Genomic DNA, 10,873 nt, shown 5'->3' on the forward strand with positions numbered 1-10,873 from the left:
GGTGGGGGGTTGGTCTTTTACGAACGGATCATGGAAGGAACAATGGAAGAATAAAGAGATGTAGCACTCCGGAGGGTTTTGAAGGTTTAATGAGAATAAGAAATATAAGAGGATGCCTTTTAGCATTACATTCGGAAATAGAAGCTCTCATTTGATAATAGAAAATATGAAATTTCTCAGACAATTCCATGTCACTTTTGCAACAGATAATTTTCGATAATTCAAGCAACAGACACACAAGGTGGAACCAATGAGCCAGCTCTGTGGGGGAGGGGGGCGTTGGTCTTTTACGGACAGATCATGGAAGGTAAAATGGAAGAATAAAGAGATATAGCACTCTCGAGGGTTTTGAAGGTTTAATGAGAATAAGAAATATAAGAGGATGCCTTTTAGCATTACATTCGGAAATAGAAGCTCTCATTTGATAATAGAAAATATGAAATTTCTCAGACAATTCCATGTCACTTTTGCAACAGATAATTTTCGATAATTCAAGCAACAGTCACACAAGGTGGAACCGATGAGCCAACTCTCTGGGGGAGGGGGGGAGTTGGTCTTTTACGGAGAGATCATGGAAGGTAAAATGGAAGAATAAAGAGATATAACACTCTGGGGGGTTTTGAAGGTTTAATGAGAAAAAGAAATATAAGAGGATGTCTTTCAGCATTACATTCGGAAATAGAAGCTCTCATTTGATAATGGAAAATATGAAATTTCTCAGACAATTCCATGTCACTTTTGCAATAGATAATTTTCAGCTGAAGAAGATGTTTTCAGAACCGGAAGAATGACCTGCGTTTACACCATATTTGGAGGAAATACAAAAGATTGAGGAATAGTTTTAGCTCTATAGAGATCAAGTACGTCCTCAAAACTCAAAATATAAATGCGGATAATTTAGCACTAAGTTCTACATGAATACATAGTTTCCAGTTTAGCTACCAGAATCTAGATAATCTATTTACGCTCATAAGAGAAAAAAAAATAGTATCATTTGTTATCTCTACACATTACATGCAGAAAGAAGAAAGTAGTCACTTTGGTGTGAAATTGTCACATTTTTTCTTTACCAAACAGCACATGGGTTAGTTTCTTAAATTGTTTCTTCTCAAAATTTATTTATGACAAATTCTCCCACTTTAATTAAAACTCCTTTTCTCTTTCTTTTAATTTGTTTAAAAGTTCAAAAGAAGAGGTAATTGAGGAAATAAACATAAAAACAGATTCTAAGACTTAAATGGAGAATCGAATCCGGAGCCAGAGGAAGGAAGGCCTCGTGCTTATCGGTAATTCCATTCCGGTTTACTGTTAGCACGGTTTTAGTAATAATTCCCGGTTTGATTCAGAAACCCTGATGGGACAAGAGTAGAGAGCAATTACGTAGAATTAGAAAAGAATCTCTCACAGCCGACGACGAAGCCGAAGCCGAAGCCGAAGCCGAAGCCGAAGACAGTACAGTAGTTTTCTCTCACTCTCTCTCTGTGTGTCTCATCTCAACGCTACCTTTCACTCACACACATTCTCTGTTGCGGAATCACATTGCTTGACGTCACTCTGAGCCAAGTCAGGATTTTTCTGTTTCTCCTCGCAGGTAACTAACTTTCAATAGAAAAGGTTTGATCTTTTCTTTTCTGGGATTTCAATCAAGAGTTTCCTAAACCCACATTCGATTTCTCAATAGATTGTTTTTCTTTTTCTATTTTGGGATCAAATGTGAGCAATAATACAGTGTGGTTGATGCAGAAAGGTTGTTTCTTTGCAGATGAAGGCATCGATGGAAGAAGATGATGAGTGTTTAACCTTGAGGAAGATTGAAGTCTCTGGTGGGAATATATCACTTGTTGTTGACTTTAGCGGCTCTTTGACTGGGGCTAGTTCCCACAACGCCCTTGAATCTAATGGGAGTTGTCTGAAGGAGAACCAAACTCAGGAGTCTCTGGTTGGGAATCTTGTATGGGCGATGACCAAATCCAAGAAATGGTGGCCAGGGGAAGTCGTTGGTTACAAAGCTGACGCAAAGGAGAGTTCTTTCATGGTTAGGTATCTTGGCGAGGGGCAGCTTGAATCGTGGTGCGCACCTTCGAAGCTGAGGCCTTTCAAGGAGAGCTTTGAGAGATTGGCGAGTCAAAGAAACGATGTGGGGTTTTTCGTCGCGGTGGAGGAAGCTATGACCTTGTTGAGGAACTCGTTGAAACTTGAGATGACTTGTTCTTGCATGTCTGAAAGGAACGGGAAAAAGCCAGCTCGGAAGACAAAGCCTTTGATCCTGCGTGACTTCTCTGTAGATCGTTTGGAGCCGAAAGAGTTTGTGACTCGGCTGAAGAATCTGGCGGAATGTGTTTCGAGCGGTGGGATACTCGAGGCCACAGTCATGCAGAGTAGGCTATCAGCGTTTTATAGTTTCTGTGGGCATAAGCAGATACCGATGGATCAGCTAAACCAAAACGAGGCTAGGAGAAGTTTCAATGGATCTAAGATGGAAGAGAGTGAGTTCGTTGGTTCTCCATCGGTTGTTGCAGGTAGTCGCAGGAGGAAGTTTCGGAAAGAGTGGTTTAGAAAATTCGTTAGTGAGGTTGACAACGTGTCTGCGAGAGAGGATCTTGTTGACACGTCTCCTTCTGATTTGGTATCTAAACTCAAGCTGCTTGCTGTGGACTCCTCCACGTGTTCAGAGGAGACTGAGAATGTCGGCCTCTTTGAGTGGTTCTTCTCCAAGTTCAGAATCTCCGTGTTTCACGATGAAAATTCTTACAGAATGCAGTTGGCTAACATGGCTGGTTTGAACGATTTGATGGTAGCTAAAGCTGCAAATCCAGGTACTGAGCTGAGAACCTCCAAGTCAAAAAATGTAGGCAAGTCAAAGATTGAGCCTTTCTGTGGGGTTTCAGTTGCTGGAGCCGAGCAGAAGACATTTGAGTCGCAGAAGATCCCAGAGAAGTCAAAAATCGAGCTTATTGGTTGTGTTTCAGTTTCTGATACTGAGCAGAAGATCTCTGAGTCGCACGAGAACTCAGAGAGGTCAAAGATGGAGGTTATTGGTGGTGTTTCAGTGGCTAATACTGAGCAGAAGACCTTTGAGTTGCAGAAGAACTCAGAGAAGTCGAAGATCGAGGTTGTTGGTGGTGTTTCAGTTGCTGATGCAGATCAGAAGGCAAATATCAGAGCTGAAAAGTACCGAACATATCATAGGGCCTCGAAGCCAAAGATGCCAGGGCTGAAAACGATCAAAGATACCATTAGTCGCTCAGATTTTTCTAGTTCTGTTGCAAATGAGCCGTCTCTACAAGGGAAAGCTTGTATGGCAGATACACTCAGCAGACCTTCTGCTACCCTTGTACCGGACTTAAACAGTGGAGGCAATGCTTTAGCTTCTGCAGAATCTGACCATTTACAAAAACCGGAGACTTTAGTTCCTCCCAGTCCCCTCCCACAAAAGGAGGAGAGACCATTTTCTGTGATGTTAAACTTTCAGGCGGCGGCAGCAGCAGCAGCAGCAGCAGCAGCTCCACGTTCAATCTACGGAGCCTCGGGAACGGGTTATGTTTCCAGCCTGACAGATTTGGAAAGAAGGTTCACGAGCGCAGATCTTTGCGCTAAAGTCACTGGTACAGAGAAGAAGAAGAGAGGAAGGAAGAGGAAGAATCCAGAAGCTGCACATGCCACTAATGGTATACCTGACTTAAACGGAACAACTAAAGAGCCAGCTTCGGTTCCGCCTCAAGCTGAGCCTACTCTGCGCAGGAAACGTAGGAAGAAAGAGGAGATGCCCAACAGATCAACCAGAGGAATCACAGTTCTCGTCTTGAAGTTTTCCTCAAAAGAGTTGATGCCTTCAAAGGACGACTTAACCTCCACATTCTCCGCGTTTGGCCCTTTGGATGCTTCTGAAACACATGTCTATGAAGAACTTAGTGGAGCAGAGGTTGCCTTTGTGAGTAGTGGCGACGCTGTAGAAGCTGTTAAAAGCTTAGACAAAGCTAACCCATTTGGTGAGAACTTGGTGAGTTTCAGATTACAGCAGAAACTGATAAACGTAGTATACAGAAACATAGCCCCAAGGATGCCGGCAATCTCGCACGTTAGTCCATTACAGAAACCGAAGAATCCACCGATTAGCGTGGAATCCATGAAGCAGAATCTGTTGATGATGACTGCAATGCTGGATAAATCCGGGGATCATTTATCAAGAGAGACAAAGGCAAAACTGAAAAGCGATATCTCTGCTCTTCTGGAGAAGATAAGTTCTATGCCTAGCTCTTCTTCTTCTTCTTCCTGAGCAGCCATTGACATATATATCAATGTGAGCTTCTCAGATTTTCCAATGTACCATGCGTTGTAACTGTTTGGACACTATCCGTTCTTGTGTTTCCTGTCTTTAGTTTGGGACCGTAGTTGTAGAATAAGGTTAGGTATTAGAAGATGTTGGTGCTGTTATTAAACAATTTTCACCTTTTTTTTTACCATAGAGCTTGAAGCTCTGCAGTTAATTATCTAAACCCTTCAGGGGCAGTTTTCTATAAGTGATGTGAAAACTGTTTTGGATGTCGGCTTCATTCTTGGTAATATCAACACCTACTAATAACACACAAAAATACAGTGAAACCTTAAATGTATCCAAGTAATACTCAATAGTACAATACAAATTATTTAAAACCAGAGAATATGACATTTAATATTTTTATTCACTTGGAAGCAAAAATGGCCTCTAAATCTTTGTAAAGTCCTTTAGGTCTTGATTTGTAGTCTGAAGATGAGTCTTTAGAAGAGCTTCCACTTGTCTTTGTTCCCCATATACTGCTGCTCCAACCACTCTTGCTCCCTGAAGGATCACTAGGAACCTTGCTACTGCTCCTGTCTCTCGTGAAGCTAGCCTTTGCCATTTCTCTTATCTGTCTCAACCATGGCTTGTCCAAGCTACCCGAGCTTCGGCTTCCCGAAGAGTTTATATACCTGTTCTCTGGTGTTGAGAATGCAATCCCTCCATTGCTGCTGCTGCTTCTCCCTTCTAGTTGAGCCGCGGGTATCTTGCTCTTCATCAGTTTCTGAGGTAAGATTAACGCGGCAAGCCCAATGACAAACATCTTGAGACCGCTCAAGAATGATCTGTTGATCTGGTCTAACCTCTTTGTCTGTTTGTACAGTGAGTACCATTCGTTGCACATCTGTGTAATAAACCCAATCAAGAACAGTACGACCATGAATATCCCAAGCTTCTGTCCGCTTGCCTCTGGAAAGTCTTCGGCCAAGAGCACTAGGCATGAGGCGAATACACCGACTTGACATGCTATTGAAATGATCTCAACAAGCTGTACTTTTTTCTTGATGAAAGGCTTTTTCAGAACAAGGAAGAACAGCTGAAAGGAAGTGATGCACAACAAAACCACTACCGGAGTTTTCGAAGTCTCGTTGTCCAAGAAAGCACCAGCAATGATCCCTAAACACACCCTTTTCACGGTTTCGAGAAAGGTGTAGTAAATCCTAAGGATTCCAAACAGTTTCTGTATGCAAGGAGCTTCAGCGTCTTCTGTTTCATCATCTGATGCAATGATGCGGTCATCACGTTGCTTGAGTGGGTTGCTCCCTGAAATCTGTGTGAGCATGTACTTTGGTGGACCCCTTAGATCTTCGAAGACCGGACCTAACCTGGTTAGATAGATAGATTTGTCTTCTTTTTTCCATGTCCATTGGCCTCTTTTACCAGGACCAAGTGTCACTCTGATGAGTTCTTGGTACCAATGGAAATTTTGGCCTTCTTGATGAATCTCTTTATACTGTAACAGCTTCCCGAAGGTTATCCCAACAGAGAGGAAGAGAAACAAAGCCAAGAGAAGAATAGCTACTATGCATAGCACAAGGATACCAACAATGACATTGGCTTCTGCAGCTCCATGCTGTTTAAAATAGCCTGAGAAAGATAAAATTTAGTGGTAAGTGTTAACAATGATTCTCCAAACTGAAAAGAGATTTGGTATCAACAAGTACCTTGTATGAGGCTCCTTGCAGCTTTGCAGATTGAAGGTAAAGAAAGAATGAGAAGAAAGAGTTCGAATCTTGGGAAGACAAACGCACCGAAGCTCCTCTTCTTCTCAGTGTGTGCTTTCTTGAACTTCAGTATCAGAGATAGGATTATATGAAGTAGAACTAAACTGCCTCCGATTATGGCTACCCAAAACATGATCCTATTAAAATCTCTCCACCTATAAGAAAGAAGAACAACGAAAGTTCAAATATTAAATGGCTTCTTCTTAAAGCAAACGTAAAAGATCAATGCTGACTTGAAACGTGCATGACTTACACTGTTGGATGCGGTAGACCCAAAACGTGTTCTGCCTCTGGCTTAAGATTAGGGGTCTGTAATCACAAATACATGAACAAAAAGAGCTTCAAACACAAGAAGAAACTATGGGAGATAAGAGTGGATCCTTCTTTTACCTCAAAGAATAATCTATACTCCATTGCGGTAAGTGGCAATCCGAATACTGGCTCAGCCTTGGTTGATGTCTCAAGATTCATGTTGTTGTGATAAGTTTTAGAAATGAAGGAATGTGGACCAATGAAAGGGCTTGAGGCCACCATGATCTGTTCACTGTGCTTAGTTTCCCATGGGAGAGGAAAGTAAGGGATTATCCACTGAATGCGTCTCACAAACTCATAGTAATCAACAGGCAATGTCACCGGTAGCCATCTCGTGAGTGCGAAAAACTGAATGTAACATGCAGTTCTCTGCATTGGAAACCACCAAAGCACACAATACTACTGCTTAGTCGGTGTAATTTGGTTGAAACAAAAATGAAGTATAAAGTGATAAAACACATACAAAAAGATTCCTTGTGGGATCTGATATCAGATAAGGAGATGGTCTTGGAAATGCTCCAAGAGAATAGAGGCTTGTGGTTGAAAGAGTGAGGAGTCCCGCAACGAAACATGTCACCAAGAATATATAAGTTGATATCCAAGAGATCACAGAAGACATCACAGACACAGAATCTGCAATTAAGTACAGACATTTGTAAGAGAAGCAGGAAAACAAACCACGTACAGATTCAAACTGGTTAACATGCTTACAATGTGTCACTTGTAGAATGTTGGATTCAAGATTCTTGTTTCCTGCTACATCCTGAGTAACATTTTCAGGAACCTTAACAGAGATTGTACTGGTGTTGGCTTTTACATATACAATGTATATGCTTCCACTCAGTTCCTCAAAGCTGACAGACATTTAAAGGAAAACAACAAAATTCACTTAGCATCAAATCTGAAGGAAGAAAAATAAAAAAAGAAGTTAGAAGAAAAAAAAAAGACCACTAACCTATCAAGATATCCACCGGAGATTGATACAAGTGAGGAGTTAAAACCAAACACTGGCTTCATGAACTTTATCCAGACAGGGATGGTGTGCTTTCTTGTCCTCATACCAGATGTTGTGTTCAGTACAACTTGGGGTCTCTCCGTATCTAAGATCATCATGAGCATGCATGTTTCTTTCAGTGAGAGAAGCAAAAACAAGATTCTAGAAACACAAATGTATCACTATCACTTACCGTAAAGAAAAGTCAGTGGTGCAGCTGGAGATGCAGGTGTTCCATGTCTGCTTCTTATTGAATTTGAGTCAAGAGTCACCGTGACTATAGCACGCCTTGATGTATTTGTGACCTGAAAGAAAAAAAGAGTGTGAACGTTACATAAAGAGATAGGTCACACGAGTTAATTAACCTTGAGAAGAAGCAGTAGAAGCACAAACCATAAACGCAAAACGGCGATTGCCGTTTGTTTTTCCACCAATAGGAAGCAAATCACCATGGTTTGTGCTTAGTAGCTTAAGAATCTCAGCTGAAGAGTTCAGTACCGGTTCGGAGAAATACAAGTAGACATTAAGCTTGCCGTTATCATTGGTTGCCTGCACTGTTCTGGTTTGGTTGTTTAGTTTCAGTAACTTCTCCGGTACATGAGTTCGCAGGTTGACAAACACGTTTCTCCTATCTAGATCCCAAGAAAGTTCAACATCAGTATCCCTTATATCTCTTACAAAACAATACAAGATTGGTTACCGAAATGGACGAAGAAGCGCGACCCCAAAGCTCTTTTAAAACTGTTACCGGCTGTGTCAGAACAGACACTCTTGTCCATCACCAACACAAGCCTTCCATATTGAGCATCAGGTGATAATCCCACAAGAAGTGAGTATCTGAGATAGTTTTCAAGAACGGTGAATGAAGATGGTATAACTTGGCCAGCACCGTAGACAAGAAGCTGTTTTACATCATTTAATAGAATGTTAGGAGTTTAGAACAAGAAGATGGAAGGTCAACATGTTAGTGATGAATGTAAACAAGGTTACGTACTCACGTCACAAGCATTCGCAGATGAACATCTGAAACCTCCTCCACCAACACATGGCTCAGTAAATGTAATATTAACAGACACGTTTTGTGCACTTGTGAATGGCATTGATGCAGTCACCGAGGCTGTAGGAGAAACCGTATCTGCATACATAATGTTACAGCTTAATAAAATAAGGGAAGACAAGTCTATAATCCTACACATTCAAGGACTCATAACTGGATCTGATACAAGAAACTGTGTACTCTGCAACAAAGAGAAGCTAAACAAATCAAACAACTCTGATCAGAGAGGTGTGAGGAGAGTTTCTTTACCGACAGTCCAGTTATAGACATTGCAGCCAAATCTAGGCATCCTATTTGCGCAGACCTCAAGTGTATGATTCCCATCCAGTAACTTCGAGTAGAAAACTCTTCTTCGATGGCAATCCACACTGAACTGGTCATCTAGCTGCAGAGAACACATTCATTTTTCAATCAACATGTGTGGCATGTTCATCAAAAATTACAACTCCAAATCTCTTGCACAGAAACAATGTATTTGGCCATTCACAAAGCTAAACAGGTAGTAAAGCCAAACTACAAATAAGTTATTACAAGTATTGTTTGCAGACTCAACACTCAGATCTCATCCAAAACATAGAATCTAGACTAACAGTCAAATTCAGAACTTGGGAACCTTGTAAGAAAAGAAAAATTAAACTCAACCTTGCATTGGAATTTGCAGCTTGAACAAGTTCTGTTTCCATTCTCAAAAGCTTGAAAGGAAAATTTGGCAGAGTGAAATCTAGAAACAGTAGGAGGTGTTTTCAAGAACTTAACAGAGAGCTCTGAACCATAACAGTAATGAAACCTGAAACAAAAGGAGGAAAAGACAAGCAAGAAAAGCAAAAGAATCCATGCACTTTTAAGCAGACCCATTTCTCCTAAAAGGAAAAAGATGCAGCTGTAAAATCTCAAGCCTGAAACTTCTTATGAAGCAATCATTTAAGACAGAGAAGAAATTTATGAGGGATATTAGAGGCTTCACTGGAATTATTCTGGACAAAGTAGAAGAAGACACTATAGAGATAATGTGTTGGTGAAGAGAAAAAGAGAGTGAGAGGCAGAGGATTAAAACAAAAATGGTTACATACTTCTGTGGTCGATGATGGCCGTAACGGATAGTGTATGCATGAGAGCGATAGGAGATACACTGATTGGAAGAGAAAGAGAGAAGACTAACTCCCAGAAACAGACAAACTCTTGAAGAATTTAATTTTATTGCAGGACTTGTCTATTACATATAATATACTATTTGTCTATTACACATATTTACAATTACTTCAAAAGTTTTGGAAGAAGGAGCTTTGTAATCTAATCTTCTCTTAATCTTTTTGTCACGTACACAGAAAAAAATAATAAGTTTCTTCAGCTAAGCTAAAAGTACACAAAGTCACAAACACACAACTACAAATAGCTGCTGCTAAAAATGGTAGAAGACACCAAACAAGAAGCATTAATTCCTACTTAAACATTCAATACACATGGGACCATGGTTTTTTCAGCTCAATGATGATGGGACTTTCAAATGAAAGAAGGAGAAATTCTGGGAGATTGCAATAGCTATTAAACAAAGAGGCCCATCTGATTCTACAGAATAGTGACAATATTACTTCAAAATCTTCAATGTTGTTGACTGCTTTTGCTTCTCTTTGAGTCTCCTATACGTTTTAACCCAAAATGAAATTTTATGTCACTTTCAGCCAAGTTATCAATGAGGATGTTAGCTATAGCGACATAATTAATTATGGAGTTCCCTTGATTTGCAATGTTGGGTACTGTCATAGAAGATATGTTAAATAATATCTTGAATCATTAGAACTGAAGCAAATCAGTCAAAGGTCATTTCACATCCATGAGAAGCTGGTCGTGACTCTTGCTTATCCAAACAAGACGAATGTGAAAGCAAAATGAATTATCATCATAAGGGAAGTCCCCTACTCTATCACCAGTGAAAGACTGTGCGAGTCATTTGGATTGATAATATATATATATGCCACGATACGAATTCCTTTAAGTAAGATGATGAGAATTATGCACTATGGAGCCGATTTGCACAAAAAGGACTCTAGCCAGGCAAGTCTAAGGCGAAGAAAATCACACATCTAGAAGTGATGTATATACATAAAGTTCTAGTTTAGTTGATTTTTGGCATGGATTATATCTTTTAAATTCTATTTCATCCTTTGCAGTCTTAACACTACAAGAAAACAACATGAATACTGAGGGAAAAAATCGTCGGAATTTCGTCGGAATAACGTTATTCCGACGATATACCGACGAAACAAGTCGTCGGAAACAATTCCTCGGAATTTCTTCTTTCCTCGGAATTCCGTCAGAAATATCCGACGGAATTCTGAGGAAACACATTTCCGAGGAAATTCCGAGGAGCACCAGTTTGTCGGAAATCTCCTCGGAATATACCGAAGGAGTACTTCGTCGGGATATACATCGATCGATGTGTTTTTGGACATATACCCATCGATCGATCC

The 10,873-nt window shown here is 40.4% G+C and overlaps 2 protein-coding genes across 5 annotated transcripts; one reads left to right on the forward strand and one right to left on the reverse strand.

Annotated features, from left to right (window-relative positions):
• Nucleotides 1-1,306: 1,306 nt before the first annotated feature.
• Nucleotides 1,307-4,459, forward strand: LOC106311644 (serine/threonine-protein kinase ATM-like). 3 transcript variants are annotated; one of them, XM_013748884.1, is made up of 2 exons: nt 1,307-1,591; nt 1,744-4,459. In XM_013748884.1, the coding sequence occupies exon 2, from the start codon at nt 1,763-1,765 to the stop codon at nt 4,274-4,276; it is 2,514 nt and encodes an 837-aa protein (XP_013604338.1). In that variant the 5' UTR covers nt 1,307-1,591; nt 1,744-1,762; the 3' UTR covers nt 4,277-4,459. The 3 variants fall into 3 exon arrangements, with proteins under 3 accessions (XP_013604338.1, XP_013604340.1, XP_013604337.1); XM_013748886.1 differs by having other exon boundaries at nt 1,748-4,459; XM_013748883.1 differs by having other exon boundaries at nt 1,308-1,591; nt 1,763-4,459.
• Nucleotides 4,460-4,579: 120 nt separating this feature from the next.
• Nucleotides 4,580-9,561, reverse strand: LOC106311643. 2 transcript variants are annotated; one of them, XM_013748882.1, is made up of 13 exons: nt 9,048-9,561; nt 8,655-8,790; nt 8,343-8,483; nt 8,049-8,250; nt 7,742-7,980; nt 7,542-7,653; nt 7,310-7,454; nt 7,066-7,208; nt 6,818-6,987; nt 6,433-6,723; nt 6,296-6,351; nt 5,983-6,197; nt 4,580-5,905 (listed from the first exon to the last, which is right to left on the reverse strand). In XM_013748882.1, exons 4-13 carry the CDS (start codon nt 8,125-8,127, stop codon nt 4,683-4,685), a joined length of 2,673 nt encoding a protein of 890 aa, XP_013604336.1. In that variant the 5' UTR covers nt 8,128-8,250; nt 8,343-8,483; nt 8,655-8,790; nt 9,048-9,561; the 3' UTR covers nt 4,580-4,682. The 2 variants fall into 2 exon arrangements, with proteins under 2 accessions (XP_013604336.1, XP_013604335.1); XM_013748881.1 differs by having other exon boundaries at nt 8,347-8,483; nt 9,048-9,505.
• Between the last annotated feature and the right edge of the window lie 1,312 nt (nt 9,562-10,873).

Source organism: Brassica oleracea, chromosome C8 (genome assembly GCF_000695525.1).
Source record: "Brassica oleracea var. oleracea cultivar TO1000 chromosome C8, BOL, whole genome shotgun sequence".
Classification (NCBI taxonomy): domain Eukaryota; kingdom Viridiplantae; phylum Streptophyta; class Magnoliopsida; order Brassicales; family Brassicaceae; genus Brassica; species Brassica oleracea.

Bases quoted from the DNA above. Each gene is read 5' to 3' on its own strand.
- LOC106311643 (XM_013748881.1), bottom strand. From the start codon at position 9,260: ATGGGTCTGCTTAAAAGTGCATGGATTCTTTTGCTTTTCTTGCTTGTC. The intron at 8,484-8,654 runs GTAAAGAAACTC...TTATGTATGCAG, and splicing joins TGTCTATAACTGGACTGTCG to ATACGGTTTCTCCTACAGCC. The intron at 7,209-7,309 runs GTTAGTGGTCTT...AATGTCTGTCAG, and splicing joins TCCGGTGGATATCTTGATAG to CTTTGAGGAACTGAGTGGAA.
- LOC106311644 (XM_013748884.1), top strand. From the start codon at position 1,763: ATGAAGGCATCGATGGAAGAAGATGATGAGTGTTTAACCTTGAGGAAG.